At 39.3% G+C, this 18,131-nt stretch overlaps 1 protein-coding gene across 2 annotated transcripts in view; it reads right to left on the reverse strand.

Moving 5' to 3' along the window:
* Positions 1-18,131, reverse strand: part of FLT1 (fms related receptor tyrosine kinase 1) — a 171,722-nt gene that overhangs the window by 59,644 nt on the left and 93,947 nt on the right. For both annotated transcript variants that reach the window (XM_019666062.1, XM_019666061.1), the window contains exon 14: positions 15,557-15,703. In XM_019666062.1, the coding sequence (XP_019521607.1) occupies positions 15,557-15,703 (147 nt within the window). The remainder of the gene's footprint in view (positions 1-15,556; positions 15,704-18,131) is intronic.

Raw genomic sequence — 18,131 nt, forward strand, 5'->3', positions numbered from 1 at the left:
CGTATGTAGCCAGCAGCCAGCGTGAGCGGCCAGCAGCCGCAGTGAGCGGCTGTCCAGAAGACGGCGACTGATCTGCTTCGCCTGGGAAGAGCGCAATGATCGTGCCAACTTGGGCCAGTGAAGCGACATCCTCCACAACTAGACTGAAGAACAAAACAATAGCAACTTGTCTGTTCCCCTTCCCCAATTCCCCAGCGCTGTTCCCATCCCCCCAATTCCCCAATAAAAATCTTTTTTTAAAAAAAAGAAAAGTGTAAGATACAGTGTAAGTGGCAATCACAGAACGTAAAAGTATGGCTGGATAGGGGGTGGTCAGGGGCAACGAATGTTTATAATGGCAGCTATCTGGTTACCCATAAGCATCTCCACTGCAGCCGACCTGAACCTTAACCAATTTTCTATCACTCCGATCCCAGTTTGAGGCTAACATCATGAACAAATAAAGTCAAAGGACTTGGATTTCACCCACAGAGACAGATGTGTAGTGGTGGAGGTGAGAGGATAGTGCCAAGGATGCTGATGAGCTAACGCCATTTGGCCCAATTTCCTCTTTCCACTACACAGAGGAGAGGTCATGGGGTGAGAGGTGTCCAAAATCAACAAGCAGAGCTCTTCTTTCTGACTCGCCCTCACGTTGCACCATTACAGACGGCACAGACATGGATGCGTCACCATCAGATAGGGCCCAGTGAGGTTCTGAGCGGCCTTTCTCTTTTCTACGCTTGCTATTTATTTCCTTTCTCACAAACATTGGCCAGTTACTGCCCTTATTATTTTTTCCCATTCCGCAGATCTGCCCATACTTTCACATAGTTGTCTCCTTTAGTTTCTTTAATATCCTAAGCTGCTGCTACTCACTTTCTATGACCAGCTTCCCGTGATACAGGCTCTGTTCTACTGAGGAACTCACCTTTTAAAAAGGGCTGTCTTTAGTAGTTTAAGTTTTTCATTGTGGTTAATTTTAAACATTTAAAAAGTACAGAGAAAATATAACCCATGTGGCCACCATTAAGCTAATCAGATGTCAACATTTTGCTATATTTGCTTTAGACCCCTCTCTCTTTTATAGGAATAAAATCTATAGCTACTTTATCCTTTCCTTCTCCCTCTCTCCCCAGAGGTACCACCGTTCTGAAATTGGTGCGTGTCGTTCTCATGAATGTTTTTGTGCTTTCTGTACATAGGTATGATCTCTATACAATGTTGTTTTGTGGGTTAAAAAATTCTAAAGAAATGGTATCATGCAGTATGTATACTTTTTCAACTTGTTTCTGTTTAACATTGTTTTAATATTCTTGTTGATACACATAGCTGGAGTTCATTTTTGATGGATGTATAATATTTCCCTGTATAAAAAAGCCACAGATTTTTAAAAATCCACTTCTCTGTGATAGGACAGTTAGGTAGTTTTCACTTTTTTTCCATTGCAAAGAACACTATGTCTGACATGGCTATGTGTCAGTAGTTAGCGCGTCTCCTTGAGCTGGGCTATAGGGTAATCCCATTTCAACCCCACCAAGTGTTAGAAAATTGTCTTCCGATATATACCAAGTTCCACTTCAACCAGCAGCAAGTAAGAGCTCTCCTTCCCCCATATACTTACTGATACTCAGTGCTATCAGATGTTTCAACTAATGGCAGAATGATGGGTGTGGAATGGCGTCTCACTGTGGGTTTAATCTATATTTCTGTGATTACTAGTCAGGTGGAACATCTTTCCCCATTTCTCTTGGCCATTCAGGCTTCTTTTCCTATGAATTGTCTGTTCATGTCCTTTGCCCATTTTTCTGTTAGCCTGTTTGTTTTTTTCTCAGTGATTCTAGGATTTTTTTATATATCTTTTGTTGGATACCGATCCTTTTTTTGGTTAAATATGTTGCAAGTCTTCCCCCATTTCATGAAGTCTTTTGAAAACTTTGTTCATGGTGAATTTTTAATACAAAAGCTTTTAAAATTAAATGTAATAAAATTTATCAATGTTTTCCATTATCCTTTGTGCTTTTTGTTACTTGTTTTAAAAAAATCTTTTCCTACTCTGATGTAAAGCATTCCCCTTATATATTTTCTTCTAAAAATTAAAAAAACAACAACAACACCTTTTAAAAGATGTATTTAGGGGTTTGTCTTGCCTCGTTTAGGTCTTCAATCCATCTGGATTTTGGGGAGAGAGGAGTGTGTACGTGGTGTGAGGTAAGAATTTGATTTTTACTGTATAAATAGCCAATTATCCCAGTGTCATTTACTCAGTAATCTGTTCTTTTCCCACTTAGTTGTGGTGTCAGTTCTGTCAGATACTAAGTTTCCATATATTTGTATGGTTCTGTTTTTAGGCACTCTGTTTGGTGACCTATTTATCCCATACAAGTTATGATTACTTGCTGATCATTTGATATTTGCTATGGCAGGATCCCTTCTTCAAAATTGTCTTGGCCCTTTATACTTCAATATGAATTTCAGGTTTAGTTTGTCAAATCTGTAAAAAGCACTGTTGGGATGTTGATGGGAATTCCACTGAATTTATATAACAATGGGGAGAAATTGTCATGTTTATTTTTAGGTTGAAACAAATGAAGTTGTTAATATTTTTATGCACAAAAATGGCTCAAAAATGATTTAACTTAAAAATGAATATTTCCATCTAAGAATATCAAATATTTTTGAGTTATTTAGGTCTTTTATATATCATTTGGTAGTTTTATGATTTTTCTCTTTAAATATCTTGCTTTTCAGTTATATTTATTCCTAGATACGTTGCAATTTTTGTTGTTATGTAAAATGGTATTGGGGTCTTAGAAGAGTCACTATCTGAATTTTCTTTTTCCCCTTTGGGTGTTAATCATTATATCTAACATGTATAATTCACTTAGAAACATGATGGTCTATTTTGTGTTGCTGAGATAATTTAATTGTAGGCCTGCTTGCCTCTAGAAGGATCGCCTAAGTAATTTCCAGCCACTAAAAACATAAGAATTCCCATGGATACTTATGATTTACTTGCCTATCCTATAGGGAGCTGTATCAAATTGGATCAACAGGACACAGAGCAGAATTTACAAATGTAGACATCTTCAGGGGCCAGGCACGTAGCATCAGTGAGGTGGGGATGAGATCATGGCAGAGGCACTGTGTCTCTGGAGCATAGCAGGCCCATTTCCCATCTGAAGGTGGGAGCATTAGCTTCCATCAGTGGAAATTTGGTAATCTGAGTCCAGTGTTGTCTTCTGAGTTTTAAAGAGAAGAGAAAAATCTGAATTTTTCACATTGAAGCTCATGATTTTAAATGTTGGCAACCAAGTCAACTTCTATAAATTTACTGTGAGTGCCAATAACAAAGTGTATGAATATGCTAGGTAGATTAAACATGACCTTGACTTAGAGGATGTACATGGGGAGACGCTATTATATTTTTATCAAAGACCTCCATGATCTGGCCTTGCCTAGCGTTCCGGTTTGTGTCCCTGCGCCATCCTTAAATGTATCCTTGGTGTGAGCCATACGGATCTCTGGGCCGCTCATAAGCCTCAGCGACTTTGCACATGTTACTTTCTTGACCTGGCTACTTGATTAACATTCTCTTGTTATGAATATTTAGCTCAAGGATTTGCTGCTGTGGAAAGCATCTTCTGATGCCCTTGGGTCCCTTCTCTGTTCTTCTCGGATCACCCTGTGTCTGCCTTCGCTCTGGCGCTTCCCATTGGTAGTAAATTTGCTGACGGTCTTAGCTGCCCACTCCACTGCCCATTCCATCACGAGCTCTCGGAGAGCAGCAATTCCGCCTTCTTCATTACTGAATCCTAGTGTTGTGTCGACAGACAGCAGACACTCAGTAACTGAGCCAGTGTCCAAACAAACCAAGACAATGGCAAAGAGAATTTAGGAGGTGAGGAAAGGAGTGGGCTTTGCCCTGTTTGTCAGCGTTATAAAGCTACAGTGGCAGTTAATGCTGACTCCATAATGAGTGGTAGTATTGACTTGCAACCTGCAGAAGGCCCAGCTGTCCTTGGTCTGTAAAATTGTATGTCTGTTAATTTTGTCATCTTAACAATTCAAAGAGCTCCAGTTCTTAGTGCTTAGAAATGCAAACTCAGGCACTTTTCAGAGTTCTGCTAAAATATTAGCCCCGAAGTGTCAAGTGAAACTTCATATTGAGTTATTTTTGCAGGAAATTACTGTGTACTCCAAGGAATCTGATGGAGACTCAGTGTCAGGCTCGGAATTGTCTATTGTATTGGCTGCTGGTGGGGCTTGTGGATCAGAGTTTGTGACGACGTTGGTCTATATATTTATCCATGGGATGCAGTCTAAATTTTAAACATATGTTCAACCCCTTCAGTTTTTAGTATTTTCAAGGGACTTTACAAATAATTTTATTTCTTTTCTGTTTGGATGATCTATCCATAGCTGTCAATGGGGTAAGTCCCCTACTATAATTGTGTCTGGTGATGTTCTCCCTTTAGTTCTGTTAGTAGTTGCGTTGTGTATTTTGGTGCTCCCTGACTGGGGACATATATATTGATAAGTGTTATGTTTTCTTGTTGTATTGTCCCCTTAATCATTATGAAATGTCCGTCTTGGTCTCTTGTTGCCTTTTTTATCCTGAATTCTGTTTTGTCAGATATAAGTATGGCTACACCCGCTTTTTCTCTGGGTGCCATTTGCTTGGAGTATCATTTTCCACCCTTTCACTTTGAGTCTATATTTGTCCTCGCAGCTGAGATGTGTTTCTTGGAGGCAGCATATGGTTGGGTTTTGTTTTTTGATCTGATACTCTGTGCCTTTTTCCTGGTGAGTTCAGTCCATTTATATTTAGGGGGATTATTGATACTTATTTCTACCATAAGGTGAAGGGCAATCTTGACACTTACATATAAGCACCATATTGCCCATGAAAGAGCATGGAGTAGAACTTTAATCCAGTTAAGCACTGAGTTAAATCTGTAGAGCGCTTGGATTCACCTATTTGATTAAATAAATGCACACTTTGTGTTTGCCTTCTGTTCCTTACACAAAAATCTGACTTGTGGCTTTCCTAAATAGGCTACGAGTATGACCAGTGACGCTTGTTTTGTTGCTCTGTTGAGATTCTGTACTTCTGATTTAGAGAACATTATGCCCATCCAATGTGGCCAAATTGTCACCATCAAAAGTCTCTTCTTCACCCAAAATTCTATTCAAATGACATCTCCTTCACGAAACTTACCCCAAACACCCCAATCAGAAGTGCTAATTTGTGTCAGTGGAATTCATACCATTCATGTTGCATGTTTACAAATCGACTTTACCTATTGTGTTTCAGTTTTTCAGAGGTAAGGACTAAGTTTTGCTCATTTTCATTTTCTCTAGAATATAACAAAATATCTGGCTCATGGTAAGTTATTATGTTTGTTGTATTAATAAAGTAAAAAGTAAATTTTGTTTGTTATGGTTATAATAGCCTTGGCTCTCCAAATAATGATAAATTCTTTGAAGTTGGCACATGATATATTTTCAATAAATGGTAGCTATGATAATGGTGATATATACAGTTCTAGGTACATAGTAAGTAATTACACCTTCAGATTGGTAGCTTTTAAAGGCATTACTTAATTAAGTGCTGCATCTGAGCTAAGGACAAGAAGAACCAATACAGAGATTCAAGATGGCTAAAACTCACCCAGGAAAATTAGAGACAGGATGTCTGACTTCCCACAAAGAACACAAAGGAGATTTCGCATACCTAGTCAAACTCTGGAGGTTTGGAAAACTATGTCTAGGGAAGAGAAATCCAAGTTTAGTAAACTACACAGGCCAACAACATTGGGAAATGAGGGTTGATGAACTCATTACATGGAACTAAAAAGATGAATGATTCTAGTGTTTTTGAATGGTCACCATGTGCTTCTTCCTTCTCTGTGGAGAATTTTACCCTAAAATTAAGCCTCATGTCAAACAAAGCCTTTGCAGATGTAAGGAAAACAAATTGGTGAGGTGTGGAAAAATCTGAGACATAGTGAAAAGCAGCCTTATGATAATATGTTAAGTTGGAAGAGAATTAGGAGATGTTTAAAACATGCGGTCTCAAGGAATTCTGATGGGCAATGTAATCCCTGATGAGACTGTTTTCTCTTTAGCCATGAAAAAGACAGAGAAAGAAGAAGAGCTCTTAGAAAAGAAAAGATTGAGGGCAGTGGTGAAAAAGCTGTATAATATTCCTCTACATGTAATAAGGGAAAAGCCATAAACAAAAGTTCTTTCTTTTGGGGTAATGTCTGTACTTCGCTAGTTTAACTTACAAAATTGGGTTATGATAACAGGATAGTTTCCAAAAGCTTTCAAGAAATTGTAAACTAGTTGACTTAAAGGGGTTGTAGTTGAAGTGAGCATTTTGGAACCGTGCCCAAAACACATGTATATTTAAACATTTAAAAATGAAAAACATTTTTGTGCCTATTCACTGTGAACTTTGCCGTTATTCTAATTAATTATTTCAAGATGATTCAGGCACTTCAAATGGTCTTGGAAGACGTGTCAAGGGGTGCTAACTCGATGGTTATTAGCTATAAAACCTTAACTATCAACTGTGTATGTCTATAAATTGTAAGCACGCATGTGGATGGACAGACGCACACACATGTGCACCCTCCCTGCCCCAGGGAGTTCTGTGGTTTGCTCAGGTATGCCATAGCCCCTCCATGAGGGTGAGCGCATTTATACTGCAGGATACAGCCCTTCACTTAAAGCAGCCTTTCTGTGTGTAGGTACGTACTGTTCCTAGGACCGCCTTAAGACAGGGAGGTGGTCTTACATTGCCTCTTATGCAGCAGTACTATCAGTAGAAGAATAGCTAAATAAATTATGGGAATATGTACCATCCGGCTGCTAAAAAGAATGAGGCAGAATAATATGTACTGACATAGAAAGACCTCCAAGATATATTGTGATAAAAACTAGTCATAAAACAGAACACATAGCATGATCTCAACTCAAATTTATCTTAGAGATGCTGGCCACATAACCACGTTACACTAACCGCACTACTGGTCACTCACTCTAATTCATTATCTTGTTTTGTTCATCATAGCAGTTATTACTATCTGGGATTGTATGCTATATGCTTATAGTTTCATTTGTTTGTTAAATTTATTACCTGTAGTTTTCCATTAGAATGTATATTCAAGGTCCCTGTCTTGTTGCCAGCACCTAGTATATTCCTGGCACAGTTAGCTCTCAGTGAATAGCAGTTGAATGAATGAAAGACTGAATCCCATTTACCGTTTGTCCCACACTTGCCCCACATAGATATGTACATATGCCCCACGTTTGTATGTATACACATAAATGGGTCAAAAATGGAAAAAATTGTAGACAAAATACACATTAAGCAGTTACATGTGTTAATTCTCCATAAGGGACATTTCTATAACTTATTCTGTATCTGTACTATGTAATCTTTTACAATGACAATGGGATTCATGTGTTACTTATTTAATTAAAATAAATAACAGTAGTTTTAAAAGTGAAATTGTATGCTTCTTTACCGTCACCAAAGAGCCACTGAATTAAAGTTTAAAAGTTCTATTAGATCCAAATGCTTAAACATTTGCAAAACTTTATAATATTGACTACATAAGAATGATGAAATGGTTTTGAAGCAAGGAAAGTAGATTTATACTTCACAAGAATTTACAACTTTGGATTAAAGCAATAAAAGGACCTATCAAAACCCATTCCATCAGAAGACTGGCCCCTCTATAGTGTGTGTGTTGGGGAGGCATGATATATAGTATGTTTTCTGAGTTTTATTTTGTTTTGCAGAGATGTTCAGTTTAATTATATCCGAGTTGAATGAGATGGCTACGTAAGCTAATATACAATCTTTTCGTTTAGAAATCAAGTTCATCACTTGGATGTGGGGTGGAGGAGGAATAAACTTTGTTAATTTGACTTTCTCAGCGGCAATTTAGTCATACAACCCATGGGCTGAGTTCACTGAATATGTTATCTGAGAATATATTTGTATGTATAGTTTCCTTAATTGAATTGGGCATAGTGTGACCCCAGCTGCATTGCTGTGTGTCACTTTAGGTCCTGGTTAAACTTTCAAGTTTGTACTTTGGGGGAGGAGGGGTTCCATGCATATTCTACACATGTGAAGAGAAAAACCTCATCTGCGAGTAATTATTTTGCTGAGATGGAGAAGACTTATCTAATGCAGTGTGGGTTTTCCTTCTTTCGTCACCCAATCTTCAGTGGGGATTGGAGACTGAGACCTCCTCCCACTCTAAGAGCACAGACAGTGGCTCTAGCTTGGGGCTCAGTGACTTCGGACAGGGCACAGTCCCTGAGATCTCTGGGTAACTGGCAGGAGGCTATGCTCCCCCATCCCACTTCCCATCCCCATATTTCTTTATCTCTCTCCTCTTTGTTTTTGTTTTTCTTCATTCCCCATTTCTTTTTCTCTGCCACTGGTCCCTCAAGCATCGACTGCCCCTCAGACAAAACAAGCTACTGATCTTGGCAGTGTCAAACCACAGTTCCATATGTTGCAAGAGTCACAGAAAGAATCAAAAGAGGAGATTCATTCACAGTCAAGAGGAAGAAGCATAATGGGTATGAGGTTTCTGTTGAGATGGTGAGAAAGTGTTGAAACTAGATAATGATGTTGGTCTGCAAATATTGTGAATATAAGCATCACTGGATTGTACATTTTAAAGTGGTTGAAGTGGTGAAATTTATGTTTTTTTACCACAATTTAAAAAGAAAAAAAAGGAGAGGCTGTTTCTAAAGCAATACCCACATTTATAAGTTCTCTCCGATTTCTTACATTCTAAATTTTTCATTTGAAAATTCAAGAACTTTCTAAAAACACACAACCAAAGTTCAACAGCTAGCAGGGCCCCTGCTATTGATATGAATGGGTTTGTGCTGCCTGACGTGGGACCCCTTCAGGTCGGTCTTACTGTGGCTAACAGCTTCCAGAGGCTTTTCTGGGCTGAATGGGAGGATGAGGTTGCTGTGCTGTAAAATGCATCTAAGAAATTTTCTTTGGGCAAAGCATCAGGATATGATATGATGCTGTGTTTGTGGGTGCAAGACCTAAATAAGCTGGACCTTGACAATCAAGAGATGTATTTGGGGTCAAGATTGATTCTCCATAAATAACTTCTTTTGATTTCCAGTGCAAAATAGGACTTTACTCATGGGTTACTTTCCTTTCCTGGAAGTAAACCATTGAACTCTACAGCAGCACCTGTCAGTCTCCTTGAACTAGCCAGACATTGACAAGTCACTGTGGAATTGCAGTGCATACAGTAACACTCTGCGTTTTTTCACCACTTAGGGCTGTGGTTGAAGTCTGGGCTCTTCTTTTGTCTGGGATTGGGCTTCCAGCTCTGAACTCTGGCACTGCCAACCAATTGAATGTCTTCTCTGCTGTTATCGCACTCCACTCCTTTCTTAATTCTACTCCTTTCTCCTCCCCCTCAGAATGGAGGTTTATCCTGAGGAAAGAACAGAGCCTTGGGCCTACAGCATGGTTCAGGCTGTCCCTCCTGCTTAACTGTCGTCAGAGATCCAGCTAAACCTTGAGAACTTGCTTGAAGATTCTGGCAGGGGAGAAGAGCTACTGGTCCATTCACGAGAGAAGCTTGGCGCTTCTTGGTCTGGGAGCATAGATGCATATTGAAGAGAAAGGAATGGCGCAGCTGCTTAGCCAATCACATCAGCACATTGACTGGCTCAGTGGAGTGACAAATAGAGCAGCCAGCTCACCTTCCCATGCACTGCCCTGCGTGTACCTATGTGATACATCTCTTTTCTGCAATATTTCCTAATTCACTATGTGCCATAAGGGTGGATTTCATGAGAAACAAAAGGCAGTTGCTACTCAAGTTTTGCAAAAGGTGATTGACATTTCTGAATTGTATTCTTACTAAGAAATCAAGCAAAGCTGCTAATTCTAGAGCCTGGGGGTGACAGTCAGTTCATCATCCCCAGGCACTAACATCCTCATTCATCTCTCTCCTTTTCCTTACGATCTACGAGAACCACTTTATACTTCACATATAATAATTCTGCCTCCCCCTCCCCCCAACCCCCAGCACATGTACTAGGACGTAGTTCACTTTGATCTGAATATGCACTTACAGGTGCAGATATTCAGTGTCACTGATATAATGGGGACAGGAAAGGTGTCCCTTTTAGGTCACTAGATAAATAGCCCTAGTGACCAAGATCCCATTTAAGAAGGAATATTAATCAGTGAGTTAGTGATTCTCTCCTGTTCCAGCCTCAGTTTGCTTAGGATAGAATTTATTACTTATTGCATATTTTCTCATATTTCCTTTTTCTCTTCCATTCTCTGTATTCAGCTGACAATGACTGAGAATCTATTGTATGTACAGCATTAAAGTAAGAAAATTGAAGTACAGAGGATGGTTTTTCAATTCTCTGATGTATTAAAGATATTTTAAGCCCGTGATTGAGCCATAATATTTTCTACTTGTCCCATTTATTAATTCACCTTATTCTAGTTTTAGACTCATTAAATCTGACGCCCAGTTGTCATGGTGACAGTGAATACTTAGGACACAGGGTTTCTGCTTGAAGAAGCTGTATCATTTAAACACGTACATGAATTAATTACTTTCGATATTTGGTTATTCCAATTTGAGTTTTCATGTTCACTGCTGTACTCGCTGAGCCTAGCACAGTACCAGGCACACAGTAGTGCCTTATAAGTGTTTGTTGAATTTGTGGGTATGGAATGAATTCTGGAGATTTTAAAACGGAAAAGTAACTGGATTTGGGTTTGAAATAATTGTAACTTTATATGTGGTATGTCCACTTTAAAAAATGCTTTAAATATTTTTATTATGCTTTAAATTTTTTTTAATGAATACATTTAAAAAATAAACTGTGGTCTTTAGGAAGCTAAGTGTTTAAGGATTGGAAATGAGAAAATATTCATTGTTTTAAATGCATGCTTGGTAATGCTCATAAGGTCATTGAAAACTTGTGCCTGCTTGTTCTTTTGTGAGTGATGGGAGCTAATGGTTAGCCCCAGTCACTCTTGGGGTTTGAGCCTCAGTCAGTTGCTCACTAACTCTGTGACCTGGGGTCACTTATTCCCCCCGTTTTTCTCTGCTTCCTCATCCTTTAGTCTGTAGAGTAGGCAGGCATACTAATTTGGCAGACCCCACAGAATTGTTTTGAGGAATAAACAAGTTACTATGAATAAAGTACCTAACAAGTGCTTGTTAAGTTAAAACAGACCTATGAAATGCACCTAATTAATAGTACCTACCTCAGATGATGGTTGTGAAAAGTAAATGAGTATCTGTAAAACTCCTAACACAATGCCTTGATACCTGATGAATGCTCAATTTTTATTATTTTAATAAAGGAGCCATTAAGATTATATCTATCTTCAAAGGTTTTAAAAATAAGTGCACAGGGACGGCCAGTTAGCTCAGGTGGTTAGAGTGCAGTGCGCATAACGCCAAGGTTGCCTGTTTGATTCCCACACGGGCCAAGGAGCTGCGCCCTCCACAACTAGATTGAAGACAACTACTTGGAGCTGATGGGTCCTGGAAAAACACTGTTCCCCAATTAAAAAAAAAAAGTGCACATAAAGCAAGAGAACAACTGAGTGATACGCTGTGACAGGAGTTGTAACTGATCCCAGACTTCAGAGAAAAGGAGTGTGAAGGAAGGATCCCTCATGAGGGGAGGCTCTGTGGCCCCGAGACTGTGGGGAGGAGGCCAGGAGAGACTGGCGTGGGGGGAGTGAGGCGTGACTAGTAGGGTGGTGCCATGCACCGGTGGCCATGGCAAACGGGAGTTGTGCGGCTGGCAGGGTGCCCGCTTCGAGGGTTGGGGTAGGGGGGTGTTGGGCAGCATGGTATCCAGGGTGCCCGTTTTCTTCTCGTTTGGGGCTGCCCTGGTGGAGAATGCCTCATGTGCTCTGTGTACATGCTTTCCTGTGCCTGCTTGCAGAGGGCCCCTTTTGTTCCTGTGTGCTGGCCTTTGGCCCGGGACTTTACTACTCAGCTTTCATAACACTTTCTTGAAACCGCATTTCTCCTATAGAATGACTGCCCCACCGAAAAGTTTTCCTGAAAGGAAATGAGAAGGGAGGAACAATGTTCTGCTCCCGTACGTCCTTAGCAGGCATTTGATGGCCAGTTGTCTAGAGCGTGAGCTCTCCTTGTGCCCTGCTTCCTCTCTCCTATTTTCTTTGGAATAGAGTAAGTTGTCATTTAACAAATAACAATGATAGTGGGCCGGATCCTATCAGTGGTCCAAGGTCACTAAAATACTGTCAGTATATAAATTCTTCCTGAGTTGCCAGGCTTCATATAAGAGGCACCTCAAGTCTCTAGAGGGTATACAGTTTGTTCTCAGGGCTTTTAACCTCAGTCTGGCTTTCCAAAGGCTTAGCATATTATCCACTAGTTTTCAGTCTTCCTCAGGCTGTGATCTTGCTATTTTTCCATTTCAGCTTTGGAACAACCACTGAGTCAAGGAATACCACTTTGATGACCTGTAATCTATACTCACAGTTTTGTATAAAGAAATAACCATAGAAGAGTTGGTCATTTTGAATATATCTACGTGCATGAACGTAGTCATAGAGCATACTGCCCTGGCTGCTGGATCTGCTGCTTCACATGGGAATCTTACACATGAAACTCTATAAGCATTATATATACATCTAAGAGATTATCTCTGGAAAATTAAGAAATCCCTTTCCAAAAGGCTGTAATAGTTTTAAAGAGTGAATAAAGAGAAGAGAGAGAGAAAATCGACAACTTGGTATAGTTGAATTCAGTACGTGCAAATAGCAGCACAGTAGAATGATATTTAGAAAAGATTTTAAAAGAATTTAGATAAGGCTCTTTTTAGATATTCTTCTTTTGGCCCTCAGAAGATTAAAGAAAGCTCAGAGGGAGGTTATTGGATTTCGAGTTGTTTGACATTTGAGCAGACTTACTAATTAAACCTTCTGACACCTTCAAATGAATCCTGACAGCTCATTGGCCAATAGCTATATAAATGAAGTGGGTCAGAAGGTGCTGTCTTAGTTGTATTAACTCATTTAAACCTCACCACATACTTGTGTGGTCAGTATTATCCCAATTTTATAAATAAGGAAATAAAGGCTCAGAGAATAAGGATGAGTGAGTTGCCCAAATCCTCTGACCCATGGGAACAATGCTTGGACTCAAACCCTCCCTAACTCCTCATTCTCTTTTTTTGTTTGTAGTAATGGTCATGGGACAGTCTGTTGCCTTGTCTATCCTTTAGTCCCAGAGTGGTCATGAGCTTTCAAAATTGATTCAGCACTAATTCTTTAACCTACATCCAAATTATGAAAACTGAACTTGTCAAATTTACTTTTTTCAAAGAACCACCCAACATCTTACATTAACGTTTCATAAAAAGTATTTTGTGACCACGAAAGTTGGGGAAATACAGAACTTGAAACCATAGTTGACCTGATTTATTTGGTACAGGACTTCTTTGGGTGTTCAGTATACAGATGTGAACTGTGAATCTCTAAGGGGGGAATTACAGGTATGGCTTCACAAGCTGTTTATTTATTCATGTATGTATTCATCCTCTTATATTGGTAGAATACCTCAAAGTATTTGTTTTCTATGAAACTACACAGTTTAATAGTGTTTCTTCTTGGGCAAATCACTTTACCTCTTTGGGCCTAATTTTCTGTTTTACAGATGGGACTAAAGATATTCCAGAAGTCCCTTTAGCTTTTAAAATTCTATGACATAGCTCCCTTCTCCCCACCAAGTCTAGCCATTTTTGCTACCAAATGAATTTGCTAAGGATAGACTAAGATTTTCCAAAACCCATTCATTCATTCATTCATTCATTCATTCATTCATTCATGAAACATTTATTGATTGCCATGCACTATGCCACGTTCTGAGGATAAAAAGACAAGATGCAAATAAGAAAAATGATACACAAATGATAGACAAATGATACAATACACATATATAGTAAGATGGCATACACATGAATGGTGATACAGTGTTGGAAGAGAGCAGCAGAAATATGCAGAGATAATACAGACACATGGGAATTGATGATTATAAAACTTATTAAGATAGAATAGAAGCATTTATAAAAAATAAAGACTCATGGAAGACCTGCCTCCTCTTTGCAGGAGACAAGTTAGACTTTCTGGAAGGTGAACACTGGATCTGGGTCTTAAGGGATGGGTAGGCACTAGGTGAAGGGCAGGTACTCCAGGCAAAGGGGCCACAGAAAAGCATAGGGGTTGAAGCAGCATAGCATGTGTGCAGTGATCTCTGAGGGCTGGGCGATTGCTAGAATGCAAAGTTTAAGGCAGGGGAGGGCGAGCACAGAGTTGTAGGCATGGGCAGGACCAGTTGTTGAGGGCCTTCTCCGTCAGACTCTTGAACTTGGTCCTGTGATAAAGAGCCAGTGGAACACTTGAAAAAGGGAACTGACATGTTCCCAGCTGCCTTTTACACAGCTGTGTGGAAAATAGACACAAGAGAAAAGAGGGCTAGGGAGACCAGTGAGGATCTACTACAGATGTTCACGGGGTAGGGAGTGGGCCCCTGAACCAAGAGAATGATGGGAGGAAAGGATGGATTTGAGGACTATTTAGGACTAGTAGGTATAACCTACTCAGCGGTGACTGGTTAGAGGAGCAGGCAAAGAAGTAGGTCATCCCCCTCCAGTCTGGGTGATGATGCATGATGTCAGCACAGGAGGAGCTGCTGCTTTGTGGGGGAAAACAACAGGATGCGACCTGCTCAGTGTAAGGTCTTTCGGAGGTGTCTGGAGATATCTTAAAATTGGAGATGTTATACCCAACCCTTTCTGTGCATCACATTCAAATGGAGAATTAATTTTGAGCAGAGGACTCACATTTAAGGACCGCTTCGTACTGCCAGTTATTTGATTTAGGTTGTTGGGGTGTTGCAGGTAAATGGCCATTTTATTTTTAACAAATGTAATTATTAATCAAAATCATAAATAATGTCATTTTAAACATTTAACCACAGAATTATGAGGTATCGTGTTTATACTTACTGATTTTAGGTCTGGTTGTTTTAAAAAATATTTTTTTGTTGAAGGAAAATGAACACAGGACCCGTAGTTTTGATTTTTGTAAACCAGTATTATAAAATATCACTTAAAATATTATTTTTGCCAAATCATTAAAATCGATGAATTTAGAAGATTATAAATCTCCGAACTTTGTCTGTGCCAAGTGCTCCTCACTTGGCTTGTTGTCATGCTGAACTAAAACCTGTCCTCAGTGGCTCGTATCATTTCTTTGTGAAGCCACGTTTAAAGCAGATTCCACACGGACCTTTCTAGAGTTAGGAATATGGTCTGCATAAGACCTGGCGCAAATAGTCCTCATTTGAAGTTGACATAAACATGAACCAGAGCCCAGGCTCTGATGGGGTTTTGCAGCCCCATCTGCACGTGGTTTTGGGTGTACTGGATGGAGGTGGAAGGTGAAGGGAAGGGGGTGATGAGGCAGAGTAAACACAAGGAAAACATCTCTTACCGGGCTCTTGTTGGATTTTGTGGTTGTTTTTGAACCAGGTGATCTGAGGCTCAGGGACACCGCTAGCTTGACAGTCTAGCGTGGTGGAGCTGCTGACAGCGACTGTATAATCACTGAGGTTGCGCAGGAGGTATGGTGCTTCCTGATCTAGTGAGTAAAGAAAGAGAATTGTTATTACTCATTCGTTTTATTTTTTTGTGTACACATATCAACATTTGAAATACATAGACAAACAGCAAAACTCAACTGTATGGTTTCATTCATAGTTGCCTTAAATTTCTCTTCTATGATTAACTTACTGCTTCCTCTTTATTAAGTTGGTATAATAAATTGAAATTCATTCGAACACAGAGAAAATCAACAACTAAATCCTGTATTTTTAGATTTCAATAGCAAGGCGTTTACCTGGTCAACTAGTTTTCTTTCTTTTTTTGAGAGCTTTTCTAAAACCTAAGGATTTTGCATAATATTTTAGGAACTGGAAAGGAAAACATGATTTTGGATATAGGTTTGTAATGACTTTTTACATAAATATATAGCATAGTAGCAATGACTTAATACAATTTTGTATATATTTGTATTGATGTGTTTGTGAGGGCATGTGTGTTACTTGGCTGTCAGTAACCTAAATTGTAGGCAGCAGACCAAACAGAAGTTCTTGAACTTTGAAAGCTTTATTGATTTTTTTCCTTTCTCCATTCCCTTCCCAAATGCAAGCCACCAAAGGATGAATTCAAGAGGCAGAGGCACAGATTTGTGGTTTATGCACTATATGATAGTACAAATACTGTATTTTATATTATTTTCTCTTAAAACATACAAATATGATACAATACAATTTATTTTAATAAAATGCCAACCAATATAGTACAACAAAATGAACTTAATACATTAGGATGCAATACATTACAACATTAAAATCCCACTCAGGAACAGCAGTACCCCCAAGGCCCCAGTGGGTACAGTGTCTAGTAACCAAGTAGACAGTCAGTCCTGCTGATGTGCATACATTCTAGGTAGGCGGGTGCTGGATGCGTAGCTCCAGCTGCCGAGGAAAAGAATAAAGGCAGCTCCTGACGCCTTTCCCACCCTCCCAAATCATCCATTTCCCCCCTCGTAGCAAATCCTGGAACAGAAATCAAGGGTTTTGGCATAACTTACACATTCTGCGTCACTGGTTTCAGTTACACAGTATGAGCTTTCTCTGACCATTTCTGATTTCCTCATCTTATTGTACTAAAACTGTGAAAGCAGCTTAGGAGGGATTACAACGCTATAAGAGATGACACACTGCCATGGCTGCGCTTCCATGTCCCTGCAGAATTCCGCCGGGTCCCCAAACCTTTCTCTTTTTATTCCTGCAGGAAAACTCTCAGGATTAGCATTCATCGAAGCAGTTTAGAAACCTCAGTTTAAGCAGTTTAAAAACCTCATGTAACTTATAATATGTTGGTATAGTATAACATGGCAGGGTGGCTATCTGTTGGAAGAAACAGCTTTCTCATTCAGTTCTGATTTCCATAGCTTATCGTTAGTCTTTTCTCATTTCATACAAAATGAACTCTGAAGGCAAACAAGAATGTTTGAGGAAGTAAGTGCTCTGATTTAGAAACTTAAAACACCGTGTGGGATGAATGATAGCAACGGTCCTTTTGTGGGTTTCAGTGTGTCTTTCCTGGTCTGTTTTGACCCCAGGCAGAACCATTTTAATATTTCTGTGTTTGCTTCTGTGAAATCTGCCAAATAGCCTTTCCTAATTGAAAATGCAGCCATCTATCAAAACCTTCCATTTTGATTAATTCTTACAGTGGCAAGCCAACTTGGACATATGTCATCTAAAACTCAGACCCGGTATACTGAGGTATACTTTTAATAGCTTCTCAGAGCACATTTACTATTGGGTTGTCGGAAAAGTCATGACGCAGTTTTGCAACTAAAAACATAGAAAAAGTATGTCACGACTTTTCTGACAACCCAATATTTCCCATGTGATAAAAGCGACAAACTAGTCCATCACTGCCCACAGGCCTTAGTGTACGGAAGTCTGAATACAGGTCTTACAACATCCAAATTGTTTTCATAGCTACAGGCTGTAACATCATCAACACGGGCAGGATTTGGCTTTCCTGGCAGGTGTATTGGAAAGCAATGCTTACATAAACGAGAACATTTTATTTTAACACGAATGGCATGAAGAACTCCCAAAAGCCCTACTGCCCTTCACAGACTTCAGACAAGAGAAGCAGCAGAAAGGCTGCAGAATAAACATAGGCCTCTCAATTAAATACAAAGGCCATATAAACAGTTCTGAAATACATGGTATTCTGATTTTTTTCCTTTATACCAATTTCTGAAAAAAATGTTCTATGAGAGAAGTCTCATTTTGGGCCAGTTTCTAAATCACCAATAAACCATGGAATCATTTTATCAATTCCCATTTTATAATATATTTTGACATGTTCAATACGATAGGTACACTGAACCCATATTTTTAAACCTGAGTTATTTGATAGCAATAGATAGCTGCTTTCCAAAAGTGGAGCTGATCCTTTCAAACTGAGAAAATCAGAAATAA

This window comes from Hipposideros armiger, unplaced genomic scaffold, assembly GCF_001890085.2.
Source record: "Hipposideros armiger isolate ML-2016 unplaced genomic scaffold, ASM189008v1 scaffold_459, whole genome shotgun sequence".
In the NCBI taxonomy this organism is placed as follows: Eukaryota; Metazoa; Chordata; class Mammalia; order Chiroptera; family Hipposideridae; genus Hipposideros; species Hipposideros armiger.